The sequence below is a fragment of the Typopeltis vanoorti genome, chromosome 2, assembly GCF_054136105.1.
Source record: "Typopeltis vanoorti isolate ZY-2024b chromosome 2, IOZ_Tvanoo_1.0, whole genome shotgun sequence".
Lineage (NCBI taxonomy): Eukaryota > Metazoa > Arthropoda > Arachnida > Uropygi > Thelyphonidae > Typopeltis > Typopeltis vanoorti.
The window spans coordinates 95,966,340-95,988,497 of record NC_143550.1 but is presented as its reverse complement, the minus strand read 5'-3'; the positions used below and the strand labels follow the sequence as shown (position 1 = coordinate 95,988,497).

Here is a 22,158-nt window from a genome sequence, read left to right as displayed (position 1 = left end):
ATTATGGGGGGGATTTCAACTATGGGGACAGAGATTTGAAGAGGAATGGTTATAGGAAGGAAATGGAAATCATACAGCTCCTGAGAGAGATAACTACCTGAGACAACATGTAATGGAGGGCACATGAGGATCAAGAGTGCAGGATGTGATCGTTGCATCAGAGAACACTAACCAATCTAGCTACACTGCCTTTGTTGAGAGTTTATTTTTCACTTGGTTAGACATTAATAAGTTTACTTTAATCCTTTATCCAAGTGTGAGCAAACAAAGTTTGCGCCTGAAAGTATCTTCAGGACTCGGGTAAGGTAGTGCAACACCAGGCAACTCGTTGCAAAGGTGAAGAAAGCTCTCATCACTCCTATCTCAGTATCTCCCCTAATGCAAAGCACATCTCCTTGCGGATATGTGTAATGCTATGCATTAGGCAAGGGCCACTACCCATACCGGTTTCGACCTTTATTGAGGTCTCGTGCCTAATGATCATGTCATCTTTGTTTGCTCACACTTGGATAAAGGATTAAACTAAACTTATTAATGTCTAACCAAGTGAAAAATAAACTCTCAACATCTTTCTCTGAATCCGGAGTAATTTAATAATAAGGTTGCACACCCTTTGGCAACTCCTATAGGTTAGGATGACCTCTCATTGCTTCTGCCTTTGTATCTCCACTACTGGGCCTGGCTCCCACTGACGAGACCTCAATAAAGGTCGAAACCGGTGTGGGTAGTGGCCCTTGCCTAATGCATAGCATTACACATATCTGCAAGGAGATGTGCCTTGCATTAGGGAGATACTGGGATAGGAGTGATGACAGCTTTCTTCACCTTTGCAACAAGTTGCCTGGTGTTGCACTACCTTACCCCAGTCCTGAAGATACTTTCAGGCGCAAACTTTGTTTGCTCACACTTGGATAAAGGATTAAACTAAACTTATTAATTACACTGCCTTTGCTTGGAGAAAGTGATCAAGATACACCTGATATTTAAAATTTTAATTATTTTTTACTAAATAAATAAATATATATTTTGTTTAGTCTGCAGCTACTTGCCATCTGGCAATATCCACTTGCCACAGGCAAGTGGATTTTGCACTTGCCCATGGAATTAATAGAAGTGATACAGTATTTCCCATAGAGGAGATAACCCAAGGTCATCAGATCTATTTAAGTATTTTTTTTCTTTATAAATATTTTGTTAGGAATCTGATCTCTGGGTTTAGCAGAGATGGCATTCTCAGCTAAGCCAAATTGTTCAAATGTACTGGATATAGGATTTTTGTTTTTCATGGCAGAGAGAGAATCAGATCTACCTGATTATCTGAAGTACGAGAAGCCAAAAAAGTGCAAGAGATAGACACCTGAAAGTTAGTTGGAGGAAGGTTGTCTTTTGGCTAAAAAAAAAGGAAGGTTGAAATCTTCCTAACAGAGTGAAAAGACACTACTGTTGGAAGACCTCAGAAATTTAATACTATGCCCAGATATCTCTTTAACATAAACGGGAGAAAGAAATCTGAGAGATTTCTTTCTCAAAGAGACTGGAAGCCTAAAACTTAAATGCCTTGTTGATAAAGGACTTGTTGAAACCATTTTTTAGAAAGGCAGATTTGATATAATTCATTTCTTTGCAGAAAAGGTTAGTCTGCTGTAGAATCTCAACTAGGAGCATGATGTTACAAGGTCTTAATGGTTTTGATTTTTTTTATTTATTTGGATGGTGGTATCAAGTATCATGGATATAACAGTCAGTATGCATTTCTTTTCAAAAACTCTGAGAAATGTAAACTATCATCAGGTTGACAAGGAATCAATAAATCTAGAAAGGCTAGCTAATTGTTTTCTTCCATCCTCTAGATTTAACAGAATTCTAGAATGAATGATATTTATTTTTGAGACAAAAAGTTTTAAATCATACATTCCATATCACAAAGTTGTCAACATCTATACAATACTATAGGTTTAGGAGAAATGTCATTAAAGAAAAATTTTCAAAATTCTCTAGAAAGTAGTTAGCAAGTATAAGAGAAAGAGGACTTCCTGTTGCTGTACTTTCAATCTACTGATGTAATTTATCTTGAACACTAAAATAACCAGAAGTTGAAACATATCAGGAGGAAAATCTTGTTTAAATAAATCATTAGTGTCTGTCAGAGGAATGTTAGCGAAAAGAGATAGTTAGATATCGTGATCTAAGCTGATCATACTATCAAATATCACAAATTTATATTTAAAATCTAAACAGCTCCTAATAGTTGAAGTGAAGGTTATAAATAACACAAAGATCCATAATTCTGAAGTTCCATTAAGACTTACGTAGTAGATTTATGGAACATTTATATAAAGAGAACGGTGAATTTTTTTATTTAAATCTGTTGAAATTTAAACAGATCTAATGCCTTTCATCAGATCTGTTTAAATCTTCGATTAATTCCTAATTAATCAAACTGTATTATGAAGAATGTCAATTACAACCCATAAACATATTGATAAAAAAGGAATCACCATGTCAATAGGATGGACCCAAAGAGAATATTTAAACCAAAGTTTCCAGTCTCTGGCTGGAAACTTTGGTTTCCAGCCAGAGACTGGAAACCAAATACAAATACCTTTATGGAAACCTTTCCAAAAAAGTAATGGAAAGACTGCCAGTATTCAAAGTCTTCCTCTTCCCCATCTGAAGAGGAATTTCACAAAGTAATTTCTGAATTTTCAGTTTCAAATTAATGGAATCTGGTAAAAAAAAGTGGGAGTATCAGTTCAGGAGTACAGTGGAAAATCCTTCTGCACTGCACTCTGCATTTCTAACTGATGACCTAATGGAATTTATGGTAAGAGAAACTAACAGATATGCAGATCATTGCTTATGTACAACTCAGGATTGTGAAACTCCAGGTAGACAAGTGAATTCCAAAAATTAAGTTTATTAAGAACGAAATTATTTATGTATATATTATACAACTATGTAAAAAAATAATAATTTTTAGTAAATAAAAGAATTATCAGAAAATAAAGTGAAATATATAAAAAAAGAAAGAAATACACATAAGCACAATAAATTGTACAAGATGATTTGCTCCTCCATCAACCCACATGTATTCCTGTCACACCCACACAAACCACACATTATTAGATCATAGGATAAGTCCCTCCTTATAATTATTTACTAAGCTAGCAATGCATAGTCATTATTTCTTATTGGTTAGTGATTTATATTCGCAAACAAATTCCTTTCCATCTATTCATAAGTTTTTTGTTTTCTTTTTAATTATGCCAATCATAAATGCAAATATGAAACTGGAGAGGTTATAGGATCACGTATTCTTCACTCTACCCCCCCCCCCATGTACTTATAACACACGCACGCATATAATATCACAGATGTAAATTATTCATAATCCATTTTATAGTACTGAAAGTATTTTTATTCTTGCCCATTCTTTCTCTTCCTTATCCTAATGTTTAGCTTATATGTTGAGTCTCCTGCATCATATATTGTTTAAGGAAATTAACAACCTATTTATTAATAAAATTATTTATTTATTTATAATCCTTTTTTTTTTTTTTTTTTCTGAAGTCAAATTGGCATCATAAGGGATTAATATACTTGTATTAAACACATGCATGCAGGCACACTTCAGTAACAAAGATGAAAAAACCAGAGAGATAAAGGAAGACCTAGAGTCCTACAATTATACCACCTATTGGATTCAGTTAGGTGTTCTTGGTTGTTGTGCTGACTGTTTGCTGATGGGAGGGGGGGTGAGTCTGATACAGCCATATTTGTTTAGGTTGGGATAGTTGGTGAGAACTTCATTGGATTGGAGGAAAAGTCTCTCGAACTTGAATTTGCTTTTGTGGAGTAATGTGACTTTTTTTTTCTTTTCCCCTGAAGCTGCAACCTTTCTTATTATGGAGAAACAGGTAGGACAGCCAACATCCGTATATCAGAGCACCAGGATTACATCCGATTTCACCACTACAGCCACTCAGGACCCTGTATATCCGTTACAGGATCCTTTGGAATAAAGCTAATTTTTGTTTTCTGGTTACATATTGAAAGAACTCCCTAGGTTACATATTGAAAGAACTCCCTCAACTTTTCTACTCCCACCAACTGTTACCTCCTTGTTTGTTCTTTGTACTCCTCATGGGATTATTACCTTATGTTGCCTCCATAATGCCTTCTTTCTCTGTATTGCATGTTTAATCACCTCGTTCATTCATTTCATATCTATCTTATTTAACCTTCAGAACCTTGGATATATTTAGACATTGTTTCTGCTAGATAGTTCTTGAATAGGGCCCAACATCATTAATCTCCTTTCCAACCAACTGCTCATACCATGCTACACCTGCAAGCTGTCTTTTGAGCCTCACTTAATCAGCCTTGTAGTTTCACAGAAGTCCTCACATGGCTGGCAATGACCCAGATAATCACTTCATGGTTACTCACCAACTGGAGGGAAATTTGACACCTCATTTATGATATCCTCTGATTAGATGATCAAATCCAAGACACTCAATCCTTATATATCCTCTGTTACATACTGTCTGAGGTAGTTGTCTCACAAAATCTCAAGCAAATCATCTTCTTTACTTCCAGTTATCTTGTCATCCTAATCTATATTGTCATAATTAAAATCATTGGAAGTCAATAGATGCCATAGTGTGAGGAACAAACAGCCATGGTGCCTATCATAATAAGATATAGGACCTCCTTTCACTGTGATAATTGCACAGTCCTATGAGGCATACTCTCTACAAGCATACGATAGTGATCAATTGGAATTTTTTACCATTTTTCTTGTAGGCATGTAATGATGTTCTGGACTGTTGTCGGGGGTGGATGTCCCTGGACCTCACCTGATGGTCCAGTTTATCTCACAGATGTTCATTAGGATCAAGATCAGGACTGTGTGGTGACATACATGTCCACAAACCACACAGTTGCAGCATCGGCCGTATAACATGGTGCGTTGCCTAGCTGAAAGAGACAATGGCCAATTCTGCCCAGAATGATCAAATACCTCTTAGAGTTCAATGTTTGTGGCACCATAAACAAAGGTTTGAGGCCATACCAGGAAAAACAGGATCATACCATCACACTGCCACCTCTGAGTTGCATAGTTGAGGTTACACACACTAGTAAGAGATGTTCACCAGTCATCTATCTCACCCACACTTATCCATCTTCTCGGTAGAGAGTATAGTGTGACGTGATTCTTTGCTCTGTAACATAGCTTTCCAAGCTTCCATATTCAGTGTGTTGGCTGACAAATGGTGGTTTTTACATATATCCTTTGTAGCACTCTATGGTCACTTTCAGTAAGTGTGGTGGATTGTTCACTGTGGGTAGCATAGATGACTCCCTGCACTTTCATCTCAGTATGGTATCACTGATTGTTTAACCTGGGATGGCCCAATTTATCAACAGTTTGCCAAACAAATAGGCCTGCAACGTTGCATCGTATCACAACACCTCTTTCAAACTCCATCAGTTCCCTTCTCACAGCCATTTCCCCTGGACTTGTTGCACTACTTCGGAATTTTATATTCCTCCAATTTATGCCAGCTACAAACACGTGACTTGTTACTTGGAACAATGCCCACCTTGCCCATGCAGTTGTCCATTAACACGTTCGCTGCCAACTACAAGTATACTCGTAGTTGGTAAACCAGCTACACAAGCCAGCTACGAGTATACTCGTATGACGCTTACCGCCGGCAACGATATTACTTACTGACCTTGAAGAAGTGAAAATGCTTGACTTGTGGAGCTAGCATCAAAACTGTGTATTCTCATAGATGGTATATGCTCTGCACAAGCCAACTACGAGTATATACTCGTATCACGCTTACCGCCGGCAACGAGATTACTGTACTGACCTTGAAGAAGTGAAATTGCTCGGCGTACGGGAACAGACTATGCCGAAGTAGCATGGCAGCGAACGTGTTAACTTCTTTCCAGGCTGTTTACATTTCATGGCCAGTGCCCTCCACATTATCAAGTCTATAGCAACATTGAAGTGTTTCATTCTATTCACCTCTATCTCACACCATACCTCCTCAAAACCATTTCTACTATTTCCCCAGCTTCATCTCTTCCTGGTATGGATATATCTCTTTTTATATCATCAGTAGCACTCTACCTCCATTTTTTATCCATTTTATTTTCATAAAATACATTATACCCTTCCATCTCTATTCCTTTCAGAATGTCATCCTCTTCCAGCTGTGTTTCACTCATCGCAACCATTTCCCTTCCTTTGTTTCTGATGTGCATTTGCATACACACATATAACTCATTCCTGGATCTATAACAAGTTTCACCAACACTTATCAGATGCAACTTCTCCATACCTTTCTCGAGTAATTTTCTTTTTTTTTTCTCCTTACTCATTCCAGAACCTTCAAATACAACTGTTCTCCCTGCATCCCAAGCCATCCCATTCCCTTCTTGTTTATACACATGTTCACCTCCTCTTTGAGCATCAACCTTTCTCATGCTGTCCACCCTTAGTCTCTCTGTTTCCCTTGCACACTTGTTCTCTCATTCTCTACACTTATGCTACCCACTTATCCATTCATAAGCAGCACTTCTATCCCTTCTTACTTGCTCTAATTCATTCTCTGTACTCATTACTCTTCCTTCCAGCTGTAATCTCTCCAAATGACTCACACCAAAACCAAATTCAGTCTTTAACCCTTATACAGTTTAATTGTCCTTCAAACCCATTCCACACATTAACAAACTGCACCCCTTTCTCTTCACATATTTCTGCTAACATATTCATAATACATGCTCTCTGTCTCATCACTGTCTTACCTGGCATCATACTGATTAACTTTCCTATCGCGTTATCTTTTATCCTTCTCAACAACCTCCTGATATCCAGTTTTACATTCTCCTTGTTCTCAGTCAAGTCAATTTTCCCTACTATAACTGCCAACTCTTGATTGCTTACTCCTCATATCCAATGCTTCAGTCACTATTGATTTTACTTCCTGGAAAACAAACCTTTGTGCATCTTCTTTACAATGTCATCACTCGTGAGTCTTTCATTATCTTTTTTGTTCCAACATCATTCCTTTCCATCTTGGCTCTTCTTTACATAGCTACAATTCTCTTTATTTCACTCTCCATCTGCTTCATGTGTTGCATCATCTTCACCAACTCAGCTTTCAAATCTTGCATCACTTTTTTACTATTGCTTACTCTCACTATTTTATCATCAGTCACAAAAGTTTGATTTGCATTTGCTCGCCACATTACTGTTAATTGCACTCTGTTTTATATCATTATCGCCCACCTTATTGTCATTTGACTCTTTTCCTTGCTATCACATCCTCAGCTACGATGCCATGCCCCTTTCTCATTTAAATAAGCATCATGGTCAATCAGAATATCGCACTTCCTACATATCCATACTCACTCTTTTCTCTTATTCAGCCTCTCCATAAACATCCATAACATCTTCCCACACATACATATTACATTCATGGCACCATACCATATTTGAAAAATCCGTGCCATTTACTTGTCTTTTGAGCCAACCTATGCAACAATCTCCCTTTCTGCCATTTTGCATCAGCATGCTTACAAGAACAATGAATTTAATGCAATACTACCTAAGAAATTTACCTAAACACATGTTCCACACTTAGTCTACAAATTAGACAACATCGCCACATGTTAAATATGAGATTTTCTTGTCACAGCCCACACAATGACTAGTGTCTAACACTCATCACCTAGTGTATATCACCATTTGTCTTGAGAAAATGTCCAGGGAGTTAACAACAGCCTTAACAACATGAATCGGATTTTCCCAAGTTCCAAAGGAGTGAAAAGAGGGTAAAATTCCTCTTCATAAAGGGGATGAAGCAGAACAATTTTGCCCTCTTCAATTGACTGTTTATCTGGAGTTATGGTGAAAGTGTTAGAGAGCCTAGGGAGGACCAGGGTATAGAATTAGGTTGATGATAACAATATTCCCTGTGATGGACAGCATGGGTTTGTGCTTTAGCGAGGTGACAGGTTCATTGGAGGCAGCTTACCTAAAGAAAAAGGTGGTCCTTGTGGAAGATCTAAACAGCAGAGTATGAAGTGAATATCAGACATAAGGAATTTTGGAGAAAAGAGCAAAGTAAATAATGTTGCTGCTGGATTTATGTTTCTAATATGGGTTAGTCATCTCTAATACCATGTTCCAATAAGTCTCTATAGCTAAGTCAGCAACTGCATCTGTCTGTTGGTCAGAAAGACCCAAGATCAAATCCTGTATAAGATACAATGAACCTTTATGAGAGATTTTCAACAGATTTAGCATATAGAAGTGGCAGTCTTTTTCTCTCACAGAAACTGAGCTTTTTCTTTTTGCAAAATATACAAACTGGCCAGCAAACTATGCAGTTAATTAATGCATACTGGCATTATAGTCTTAGTTGCTTTGCATGTAATACAAAACAACCTAATCTAACCCATCATACAGGTGAATATATTCACATGGAGAAAAGACACAAGAGAGATTGTTGTTGACAAAACAGTAATTGACTATTATTGTTGATAATTATAAATAAATATTATTGTTTATATCTCTATACTGATTCAGAATACTGGAGTATATAGAGGATTTGAAATGGAATTGATCACCCTTAGGTTTGAGCAGTATATATACAAAGCAGCTTTCAGAAATGAACTGGAGACTCAAATAGTACACGTTATTCAAGAAAATATTCAAGTTTGAAAACAAACAAAAACTAAAACATGGAATCTACTCGGTAAAGTGAAGAAACTGTTGATTGATGTAGTCAGGGAAGCATGTGATTAAAGATATTTTCAAAAATAGAAAAGGTTGAACTTCCTAGTGGATTCAAGAAGTTAGAGATAGTCCTGAAAAAAAGAACACGTATTGAAGGGTTCCAGCAAATAGGTCAGCACATGCCCTTAGAGAACACCGAGAAAATAATAAGAAAACAATGTAAATAGCTAAACAAAAGTTGTTGAAGAATTTAGTAAGAAGAATGCCAACATGTATAGATGAGGCAATAATTCCACTGTACAAGGTATTAATTAATTACATTTCCATGCATAGATCTGATCACCTGGCTATAATGGCACCACACTATTTCCAAAACACTGGAGATAGTGTGGTGGCAAATATTGTGAAGAGTGGAATATTGAGGATTAGGGTAGACTGAGAGAATGTGGTCAGAGCTCAGCTAATAGGAGTGATATGATTCAGATATATAAGTTGGTGAGAGAGCTTGTCAAATAGATTCAGGGGAATTATTGCATAGGATAATGGAAGATAGAACAAGAGACCATCTCTGGAAATTATATATAGATTATGTGATTAAGGAAGCGAAAAGGATATTTTTTGCTTGGCAGATGATGAATGAGTGGGATGTATTATTGGAGTTCATTGTTCTAACATTGGATTCAATCAAGGTATGTCATATTTATGGTTTTTGAGTTTTCAGCTTTTTACAATGAATCTTTGTACTCCATGGAGACTTGTAATACTGATAGAAGATAAATATCAGGAAGGTAGTAGAATGCTATTGAAAACAAGCCTAGAAATAGAGGAAAGAGTATTGTAAAAGGAGGCTGATATAAAGGTCATAAAAACTGAAGATAGATATTCTGGATGTCTGGTGTAACTACTTCAAGTGTTTCTTAATTGAGATAGTGACAGAACGTGGTGGGGTGATATGTTATAGAACCTGGAAGAACAAGCTGGGTTTATGCCAATGGACCCTCATGAGAAGATTTTTACTTGAAGCAAAATAGTCCAGAAAGCATGAAAATATAACAGAAATCTGTATTTAAGTTTTTTAGATATGGAAAAAGCATCTACCAAGAGAAATACTATTCAAAAGCTCTACAATGTGATGAATATGGAAAAAACCTAGAGAGCAGTATAAAAGCTTTACTGAAGTTGAAAGTTAGAAGTTAACATTGCAGGTGGGGGGGGTGATTTGATGTAACATCAGACCTGTATGCGTGATGTGATACATGTAAAAAAAATTTCAGCATCAGTATGCATAACTTGAGAAGTGACAGACCTGTATGTATGATGTGATACATATAAAAAAAAAAAAAAAAATTCAGCATCAATATGCATAACTTGAGAAGAAGTGACATTAAACCTGATGCTTGATGAAGATGATATTACTCTTAAGTAAAACTAGAATTTTCTTAAACTAAATGGAATAACTGCTATAACAAATTTCACATGAGAATTCGGCATTAAACGACAATCTATGAAAATAGGAAGAATATGGAAAATATCAACCGCATTCTTCATGATGCAGAATCAATAGAACAAATGAAAATATTTGTTCTATTATGGTACAACTGAAATAATTTATTTTCACTAAAGGTTCTACTAAAATAGCTGCATTTCAGCATAATTTTTATAAAGATGGCAGATAAAAATGGAAATATACAAAATAAACAGAACTGACAGGCACTTATGCGCTCATGATTTTCCAAGTATCCTTGAAATTTGTAACTGTAATTCGAGAATAAGATGGGTTTTGACATAACATCAAAAGTTCCTTTGGGACTGTTTGCCAACATTTCTAGAGTTCCTCAATGTTCTATGGGACATTGAGGAACATTTATAAGAGCTTTTTACTAGACGGTGATTTAGCCATCTCATGCAAAGGTGGTGGAGTTTGTTTTCTACAAAACAGACTGTCTGTAGAACATAAAATTAGTAAGATTAGCACCAATATAGATATATCGCTGAAGTGAAGCCTTTTGGCTCTTTATTTCATTAATTTATTTGTGCATCTCTTTAACAATTTGTACTGTAAAGTATTAAAGCTATTATCACTACAATCTTGGTATTTATTGGTCTACCTACTCACTGATGAGACCTCAATAAAGGTTGAAACCAGTCTGGGTAGTGACCTATCTCCCTTAATGTAAAACAGCATACATCCACTAGAGCACAGATGGTGAACCTATGGCATGCGTGCCAGTGGTGGCACTTCCGAGAATTTTGCTGGCACACCAACGATTTACAGGTGATATCCTTATATAAGCTTATAAATTATTCAGCCTTTTTTTAAATTGTTACAATACGTACAAGTTAAATTTTGTTTTACGCGAGTGAGCAGCTATGAGATGTGTAAGTTTCAACCCTGGGTTGAATTTTATTGCTGCTTATTTGAGCTGGCAGATGAACTCACACACGCATTATATAGCATGTTTCAATTCATGGCAGAATTTTATTTGAAGTTAGCCTGTGTGATCTGTCATAATGACATAGAGAATTTCAAATGTAATAAAATAAACACTTATTTTATGTAATTGAAAAATTGGACAATAGTTTTTAGTTAGATTCTGTGTTTCTGGTGCAACATATGGTTTTGCTTGAGTCTATACAGCATAGTTTCTGTGAGGACATTTGATTCATTAGTTAGCGACGTTTTTATTCCAGCTATCTGTAATTGCACTGTTTCTTGATAAATATATTACATAGACCGCAAAAGGCTCTGTACCTTATTCCGGGATACAATAAAACTACTTGTTTTTCTTGCATCTGCAGTATAATGGCTGTTGGGGAGGGCGTGTTGTTAACCGCAGGGAGCGAGTTGCTATCACCTTGACGTGAACATGCTCAAAAATTAAATTATATATTTAGTTTAATCCTTTATCCAAGTGTAAGCAAACAAATTTTGCACCTGACTTCAGGACTGGGGCATCTCGTGGCAAATGTAGACTGACTTCACATCACTTGCCTTAGTGTCCCATAATGCAAAGCACAAAGTACCTTAGACGATAGAAATATAAGATCTGATAATGTTGGAGTCTTGACAAGTAACAGACTGATTTGGAGGAAAATTGTAGATAGGAAGTCAGTAATGATGTAATTTTTTTCATGTAGTACTATCATATCCTGTACACCCCTTGAGGGTACATGGCAGGAATTTGATGATGATCTCCTAGCGGACATGTATAATGCTATGCATAATGGAAAGGGTCACTACCCAGACCGGTTTCGACCTTTATTGAGGTATCATCAGTGGGAGCCAGACCCAGAGGTGATACCAAGGTTGAAGTAATGCAGAAGTCATATTTTCCTATACCAGTTGCCAAAAGGTGTCACACTTCCAAAATCTTTCTCTAATCCAGAGTTATTCTATAATAAGACGTGAAAATATGACTTCTGCATTATTTCAACCTTGATATCACCTCTGGGTCTGGCTCCCACTGAAGAGACCTTAATAAAGGTCGAAATCGGTCTGGGTAGTGATCCTTCCCATTATGCATAGCATTATACATGTCTGCAAGGACATGTGCTTTGCATTATGGATACTAAGGCAAGTGATGTGAAGTCAGTCTACCATTGCCACGAGTTGCCTGTCCTGAAGATACTTCAGGCACAAACTTTGTTTGCTTACACTTTGTATAAAGGATTAAATTAAATATGTGGGTGGTCTGAAAAGTTCTCGGCCTCGACTATAGATGACAACATTATCGGCACGATATTTATTTTCTAAGTTGGTCCATCTGTCATAAACATTAATGTGAAATTGTAAGTCATTCTATCAAGCAGTTTGTTTTATACAGCTGTCTGAAGCAAAAGTGTTGTCTGTATCTTTAATTGGATAAAATTGAGTCTCGTGTGGTTATAAAATTCTTTTTGTAAAAGAAGTTCATTTGAAGTTCATAAAAGTTTACCGGCACTCTTCTCTTTCATTTTCGACAATTAAGAAATGGGCTGCCAAGTTTAAAAGTGGCCGAACCAGCCTTGAAGATGATCTAAGTGAAGTACGTCGAAAAGTGTAACAACCACAGAAATCATTGATCAAGTGCACACTATGATATTAGATGACCCGGAAAGTCAAAGTGCGTGAAATTGCTGAGACCATAGGCATTTCAAAAGTATGTGTAGGATACATTTTCCATGAAGAATTGCAAATGAAAAAGCTTTGTGCAAGATGGGTGCCACACAGATCAAAAATGCACTCGCATGAAAATCTCTGAAGTGCTTGGAGCATTTTAACAAGAATAAAACTGATTTTGTGCATCGATTTATTACGATGGATGAGACTTAGATCCACAATTGCACAGCAGAATCCAAAAACAGCAGTCGAAACAGTGGACAGAAGCCAATTGTTCAGCACCAAAGAAGACAAAGTCAGTTTCATCAGCAGGAAAGGTCATGGCATCGGTATTTTGGGATGCTAAAGGCATTTTGTTTATTAATTATCTTGGAAAGTGTAAAAGAATAACCAGGGAATATTATTCCGATCTTTTAACCAGACTAGACGGAAAAAATTCGTGAGAAAAGACCTGGTTTGTAGAAGAAAAAAATCATCTTTCATCAGGACAGTGCATCTGCCCACAAAAGTGTTTTGGCAATAGGAAAATTAAGTGATCTGCACTACGAACTGTTGGAACATCTGCCATATTCCCTAGATTTGGCTCATTTGGACTTCTATCTCTTCCCAAAACTAAAACTATTCCTCGCTGTTCAGCGTTTTTCTTCGAGTCAAGAGGTGATTGCTGCTGTAGATGGGTATTTTGCAGATCTTCCTGAGAACTACTATAGGGACGGGATAATGGTGCTGGAGCATCGCTGGAATAAATGTATTAGGCTTAAGGGATATTATGTTGAAATTATAAATTCGTTTTTTCATTGTTAGGCCGAGAACCTTTCAGAAGACACCTCCCTCGATGAGTCCTTGGACTCCCTGGAGGTGACAAATAATAATAATAATAATAAAAGATAATTTCTGCATTACTTCAACCTTGGTATCACCTCTTGGTCTGGCTCCCATTGAAGTGACCTCACTAAAGGTCGAAACCGGTCTGGGTAGTGATCCTTCCCATTATGCATAGCATTATACATGTCCGCAAGGAGATATACTTTGCATTATGGATACCAAGGCAAGTGATGTGAAGTCAGTCCAAGTCAGTCCTTACATTTATCCAAGTGTAAGCAAACAAAGTTTGCTTACACTTGGATAAATTATTAAACTAAATATATAATTTATAGTCTAACCAAGTGAAAAAAGTTCCAATGTTCAAACATTTTTCATGTGCGAGATATATGCAAAAGTTTTTAATGCCTTTTTTTCATGAAGTAAAATCAGGGGTGCGAGTTATATGCGCGGACAAATTATATTCGAGTAAATACGGTAAGCATTTCACCGACAAGTTGATATCCTTGCTGCTTTCCCTGCTCAGCTGACTTCTATGGTGAGTTACAATGCATAAATATTTTTCTCATTACCATTTTTTTTTTTTTTTTTTTCAAACCCTCATCATTAAAATCAATTTAATAATACAATAATCAATACACTAAATAATATTATAAATTTATATATAAATAAATATTACGAATAAAATATTTATAAAATTATAAATAAAATATTATTTATAAATAAATTAATTAAGTTAGATTAATTTTCCGCTATTGAAAACTGCCTGGGAAATCAGCAAGTCTATTGGTAAATTTTTGGCACATGTCGCCACGTCAGCAACCCGATTTGCAGATTTTTGGCATATGCACATAAAAAGGTTCGCCACCACTGTCCTAGGAGATGAGTTTTACATTAGGGTGAATACTAAGAATAGTGATCCTAGCTTTATCCACCTTTACTACGAGTTGCCTAGTATTGTACTACCCAGGCATTTGCTTATGCTTGGACTCGCTGAACTTATGGCTTTCTATATATGTTCGGCATGGAACTCTCTGATTTCTATCTTAGAGTCTCTTATTCGGCTTTGAAATAATGTGGGATTAAATATCCCCTTAATTTAAATAATTTTTACATCGCCAAAGTGAAGCTTTTGGCTCTTTATTTCATTAATTTATTTGTGCACCTCTTTAACAACTTGTACCATAAAGTAGTAAAGCTATTATCACTACAATCTTGGTTTTATTGGTCTCCTACTCACTGATGAGACCTCAATAAAGGTTGAAACCGGTCTGGGTAGTGACCTATCTCCCTTAAAGTAAAACAACATGCATCTCCTAGGGGATGAGTTTTACATTAGGGTTAATACTAAGAATAGCTTTATCCACCTTTACTACGAGTTGCCCGGTATTGTACTACCCAGGTATTTGCTTATGCTTGGACTCGCGAACTTTTATGGCTTGCTATATATATATATTTGGCATGAAACTCTTTGATTTCTATCTTAGAGTTTCTTATTCGGCTTTGAAATAATGTGGGATTAAATATCCCCTTAATTTAAATAATTTTTACATCGCCGAAGTGAAGCCTTTTGGCTGTTTATTTCATTAGTAAGATTAGCATTGTCTTAGTTTCAGATGCTTGCCATAATTCCATCCAGTCCTATCAAGGGTGTTTGTGCAGACAATGTTTTTAAATCTTAAAGTGGAAGGTCTGATTTTTTTTTACGCAAGCATCTAGGATACTAGATGCTTGCATAAAAAAATAAGATCGGTTTTTATGAAAAACCACTCCTTCCATACCCAAACATACCCTATAAAATCTTTCTCTCCTTCCATACCCAAACATACCCTATAAAATCTATTAAAATATCTCTCCTTCTCACATTCCTCATCCCTTTCTGAATAAAATATGGAAGTGGCACAATTTTTACGTTGGAAAGTTGGTATTTGTCTCTGCATTCAAATAGGAATGATAAAAACGGAACCTGCACTCTTAACAGATAGAAATACATTTAATGAGTGAGGTGGTGGCCTGTGTTGAGTGCTGGACACTGAAGCTAACAAGCACTAATCTTCATCTTCACCTCCCAATCCAAAGTGATCTTCAGAATTTCTGCCGAAGTTAGTTATAGCCCATCTGTCTTTAAGAAAGAAGACAGAGGAATGCTAACTGAAAGTCACCTTGGCGTCACGGTTCAAAAGCACTCATCCCAGTATGGCATGAGTGTTTGTGAATATCTTTATGGTGGGTAAATAATACTTGTTGAAGCCTTGAAAAGTATGCTGTTTGGGTCTGTGGATTAGGATTCCTGAACCGTCTAACCCAACAGTAGTCGTGCTATAACTTTAAATTGCTAATCAAATTAATACAGCTTTATTATTATTATTAGTAGTAGTAGTAGTAGTAGCAGTTCTACTTAATATTTTACATGCAAAAGCTACAAAACAGAAATGCCCATATTGATTATCATTTATTTTCACAACAATAGCACTTTGTAAAAAAATTTTCTATATCTTTGTAGAGCCTTGAAGATGGTCGGACTAGCCTTAAGATTACAGAAATATCTATCTCAGAACATAAGTAAGTAGCATATTTTATTTTTCTTTAGCTTTAATAGTTTTATTTTGTTTTAATCTTTAAATTTTTATTCCATAGACATACATTTTTTTAAAAAAAATCATAATGTTGATAAACACTGCTTGAAAAGAAGTCAATGGACACCATAATGTGTGGAACAAACACCCACCTTAATAAGATGTAGGACCTCCTTTCACTGTAATGACTGCAGCAATCCAATGAGGTATACTTTTCCACACGTATACGATAGTGATCAATGAAAATTTTAGGCCATTTTTCCTGTAGGCATGTAATGAGATCCTGGACTGTCGTGACACAGATATCCCTTGACCTCACCTGATGCTCCAGTACATCCCACAGATGTTCCATAGGGTTGAGATAAAGGTTCTGTAGAGGCCAATCAAGTGGGGTAATGTTTATGGTCACAAACCATGCAGTTAGGAAAACAGCCTTATGACATGGTCAGATCTGTTGAAATATGAAGTAGGAAGCATTGCATTGTCCAAAATGTTCAGATATCTCTCAAAGTTTAGTATTCATAGCATCACAAACAGAGGTCTGAGGCTGAACCAGGTAAAACAGGACCATACAATCACACACTGCCACTTCCAAATTTCATAGTTGGGATTATGCACTCTGGTAAGCAACATTCATTGGGCATCCGCCACATCTAGACCGTCCATCTGCTCAGTAAAGGGTGTAGCATGATGGGTCACTCCATAATATCTTACCAAGCTTCTGCATCCCACTGTACACGCTCTTTGCAACACTGAAGGCGATGCTGCATGTTGGTTTAGGTCAGTGATGGCGAACCTTTTTACCCAGGTGTGTCAAACTTTTTTTTTTTTTTTTAAATATTGACGTTGTTGATGTGCCACTTGCATACATGCATTATAAATGTAACTACATAATCATAGATGCAAGTGGCACATCATTAGTCAGCAACAGAAAAGTCATTAAATGTAACCTAAGTTTGTAATTTCAGTTTATTAAATTCACTGTATAATATGAATTTATAGATTTTATATCAATGTCCTATTAAATAAATAGCCTAATATAAAATCTATAAATTCATATTATACAGTGAATTTAATAAACTGAAATTACAAACTTAGGTTACATTTAATGACTTTTCTGTTGCTGACTACTCGTAGAAAGTTCTTTCAATGAACAAACCTACCTTCGCCTTAATTGAGAGCGATCTTACACGATTTATCGCAGTTTTTTCATCAGAATACCAATATTTTTCAACATCCAAGGTGTGTCACCTGAAACCCTCAAGTGTGTCAGTGCTGACACGCGTGTCATAGGTTTGCCATCACTGGTTTGGGTCTAATCAGAATGGGATAGTTAGTATAAGGCATCAAAATAGGGATGGGACAAATGGGCTTCTGCAATTCATGTATACTAATGTCAGAAGTATTAAAAACAAGAAGGAAGAATTTTTGGCCTTAGTTGGCACTTCCAGACCACAGGTTATTGGCATTTGTGAAACATGGCTGACAGAAGATGATATAGCTAGTGGGATTGAATGTGAGGGGTATGGTGTGTTCATGAGTGACAGGGTGAATAAAATGGGGGGGAGTGTTATTGATGATAGCTGATGAACTGCAGCCAAGGAGAATAGAAGTGGAACTGCAGGATAGAAAAAAAGAGCACATTTGAGGCTATTTCTTGTTAGATTGAGACTAGCAGAACAAAATATACAGTTCGGTGCTGCTTTTTTTTTGGGAACCAGGTGATGGAATAGATGGTAGAGATAGTATGCATAAGCAAATAGAAGAAATGAGTGGAAGGAGGGTAATTATTATGGGAGATTTCAACTATGGTAACATTGATTGGAAGGAGGAGAGGACACATGGGAGAAAGGAATTGGATTTTATGCAGTTATTAAGGGATAACTATCTGCGACAGCATGTAATGGAAAATATTAGGGGTCAGAGAGTGCTTGACCTAGTAATTGCATCTGAGAATTTGGCTAATGAATATGACCACGTTGCCACCAATTGGTGAGAGTGATCATAGGGTCTTGACTTTGAGGTGGCTAAAGGTGTAGAATTTACAATTAAGACAGGGTACATGTGGAATTATGGGGCTGATAAGTATGACAAGCTTAGGAGTTTGATTGGTTTAGTGCCATGGCATGTAAAACTGCAAGGGCTGGATGTTGATAGTGCATGGGAGGTGGTTAAGAAGTGTTTGCAGGAGGCAATGGCTGACTGTTTACCTAGAATCCAAATAATAAATCATGTAGGGGTTAAATGGATGAATAACACCATTAAGCTTGAGCTACAAAAAAAAGAAACAACTGTGGAGGGAATTTAAGGAGAAAGGTAACCGGCAGGCACATGAACATTATAAAGTGTTTTTTCGATATGTTGCAAGGCACATGAACAGTTTTTTCGATATGTTGCAAGTACAAGAAAAAATGTATATGGCAGAATGATTTTAAAGAATGCCGATGGTAGGGAGGTAACCGAATATAGTGGAATTACTGAGCGAGCGCTTTGCAAGAGTATATCATCCAGGTGGTGACATTGCAGGAATGAAAGAAAAACGGGAATTGTGGTGAATGAAGTTGGAGGTGAATAGTCTATTACAAAACCTCAGTGTCATTACATCTATGGGATTAGATGGTATACCAGCTCGTGTCGTACGTGAAGTGGCTAAAGAATTGTCGCTGCCCTTGACCATTAGTTTAATTTGAGTCTCGGATCTGGGTTAGTCCTGAGGGGAAAATAGTTCCACTGCATAAAGGAGGTTCCAAGACTGCTGTTGTAAATTACTGACTGATCAGGAATCGTTGTCAGTGTCTTGGAGAAAATAGTCGTGGAAAATACAGGATTGGATAGATGAAAATGGGATACTCTATGGGGGACAGCATGATTTTGTGAAGGGTAGATCATGCCTCAGTGACTTGCTCATGTTTTATAACACAGTGATGGCTGAACTGGATAAGGGTAATGGGTTTACAGTGATTCTATTGGACTTTGCCAAGGCCTTTGACAGGATACCACATGTTACTCTAATCAGTAAACTGGAACAGATGGGGATGGATATAGGGTTGGTAAGATGGATAGGAGGGTGGGTGATGGAAAAATATCAGAGAGTGGTTTATTCAAGAGTAGAGTCCAAAAGACGGTTTATGGCTAGTGGTGTGCTGCAGGGTTCTGTTCTTGGACCACTACTGTTCATTAACGAAAGGATCTGAGAGGAAGTATTCATTTTTTTGCTGATGATCCAAAGTTGGGTAGAGGGATAGTGAATGCACAGGATGTCAAAATTTTGCAGGATGATTTGGATAGTTTGGAGGATTGGGCTAAGGAGAATGGATGTCGATTTAATGTGGTAAAGTGTAAGGTTATGCATTTTGGCCTGAAAAGATTAGCAGCGGTATATCACATTGGTGGAACCGTGCTCCAGGAGATTGGCGAGGCCAGGGATTTGGGAGTGTTTGGTGGATAGGGAGTTGAAGTTTAGGGGGCACATCGCAAAAGTGGCTAAATCAACTCATCAAATCACTTGGTTGCTGAAAAATACTTTAACAAGCAGAGACAAAAAGGTTATTGTTCCTCTGTATTGAGCCTTGATAAGACCCCATCTAGACTACTGTGTCCAGATATGGGCACCAGGGTTTTTTCTTGATGGGGAGGAGGTGGAGAGGATCTAGAGACAAGTAACCAAGATAATAACAAGTCTATGGCATGAACCTTATGAGAACAGGTTGAAGATTTGTGGGTTTCAGAAATTGGTTGATAGGCAGAATAGGGGTAATATGATTGAGACTTTCAAATTACTGAAGGTTTTCTATAAGATTAATTCAGAAGATATTTTTGAGAATAGGATTGGTGGTGGGAGGACTAGGGGCCATACATGGAAGCTGGGTAAGAATGTGGTTAGCAAGGGTGTTAGAACTAGGTTTTTTACTTGGAGAGTGCTGAATGAGTGGAATAAGCTGCCAGAGTCTGTTGTGGGTACCATAATTGTAAATGAGTTCCAGGCGAGGTATGATAGATACTGTGTGAATGTTGAATAGTTGTTCTTGACATGATGTTAGGCCTGCCTTCGATGAGTCTATCGACGCCTTGGAGTTGCCTGTAATAATAATAGGTAATGCCAGGCTTGCATATTGCAATCCTGCCATGGAAATTCATGCTGGGAGCTTCAGTTCTGAATGTTTTTGTGAAGATTTCTGTTTCTGACCACATTCAACGTTTCAGCCAATAAATTATCCTTCGTAGCCCCCTACAGTCATGTTCAGTAAGTTTGATTGGTTGTCCACTGTGAGTAGCCTTTGCAGTTAACTTCCTGCGCTTCCATCTCAGTAAGGTATCACTGATGGTTGATCTGGGATGGCCCAACTTGTCAACAGTTTGCTGAATACACCTGCAGCAAGACAACCTCTTTCAACTCTGTCAGTTCTCTTCTTGCAGTCATTTCACCTGGACATAGTTGTGATGTCTTGGGAGCATCGTCATCAGATTCCTGATATGTATCCTCAGAGGGTGTACAGGATAATTATAATAGTACTAAATGAAAAAGTTACACCATTACTAAATTCCAATCAACAGTTTTCCTCTAAATTAATCTGTTATATTTACGTCTTTTAAGGCACTTTTTACTGTATTAATCTGACTATATCTTGGTCTTCCTCTGGGTCATTTTCCTGTTATCCTGGCAAAGAACACCTTGTTTTGCTAATTTTTTCTGTCCCATTCTATTTAAGTCACCATATCACCTGACATTAACTCTACTAACACATTCCAGAATGCTAACAATGGCAAGTTCTTTATTAATATCTTCATTTTTAATGTGATGCTGACATTGATGTCATCTGTTCGCTCCACTAATCTTTCTCAGAACTCTCATTTCAGAGGTCTCTAGTCTTTGACCAAGGATTTTATTTCTAACTCAGCTCTCATATCATTAAGTTAAAATTGGTTTGAACACTTATATATACAGTTAATTTAGTGTTTTGGATTTCTTTCTTATTCCATATAAATTGATTCAGCTGACTTCCTACCATATCAGCTTTACTAATTTTTATTTATTCTATTACTAATTATTTCTTGTTTATAGGTTCACCATTCTGGATACAGTTGAGGTTTTCAATGTTTCTGCCTATTTTCATTGTCTTTGTCTTTTTATTGCTGATTTTCATACCAGATTTGTTGCAGCAGTTATTCAGTTTAGTCAGGGAATCTTGTAGACTTGTGCTGGATTTATTCACAAGTATAACATCATCTGCATAAAGTAAAGAGCTAAGATTAACATTGCCAATTTTGATATCAGATTTAATACCTCTTTCCTTCATAATGTGATCCATATAGATAACGAATAACAATGGAGACAATGTGCATCTTTGTTGCACACCTGATTTAACATCACACCATCTTCCTGTACCTCCTTCAGTTCTAACTTCTGACTTACAACTTAAATAGACAATTAGTTTTATTTCCCTTTTTATAGATAGGTACTATGAGATCTCTGCTGCAATCATCCAGAATTCGACTCAGTTATTGGAGTCGAATTGACTCGAGTCATCTGGAGTGACTGACCAGGTCTTCTAAATTGTCAGAAGAGACAGTATGGATATGTATTCCTGACTGCATTCCTGTCGGGAGTTCTCTATAACTGTGTTGTCACTGCTTGTTTCATTTAGCATTTTTTCAAAGTAATTACTCCAATCATCTAGGATATCTTTTTCTTCAGTATGAACTATGAAATTCAATTTTACCTGTTCCAAACCAGATAGTGATCACTTCCTATTTCATATCCTCTTATACTCTTTGTCCTGAACTAGTGGGAAAACATTACTATCAACTATAACACAGTCAGTGAGACTTTTCATATTTCTTGCATCTTCTCTGCATGTGAATTTGTGCACATTTTTATGTTGGAACATGGTATTAGGAATAAC

At 36.8% G+C, this 22,158-nt stretch overlaps 1 protein-coding gene across 1 annotated transcript in view; it reads left to right on the top strand.

Moving 5' to 3' along the window:
* LOC150109273 (dolichyl-diphosphooligosaccharide--protein glycosyltransferase subunit 1) overlaps positions 1-22,158 on the top strand; it is a 156,357-nt gene that overhangs the window by 3,282 nt on the left and 130,917 nt on the right. Inside the window, exon 2 of the mRNA XM_090406891.1 lies at positions 16,183-16,241. Within this exon, the coding sequence (XP_090263017.1) occupies positions 16,183-16,241 (59 nt within the window). The remainder of the gene's footprint in view (positions 1-16,182; positions 16,242-22,158) is intronic.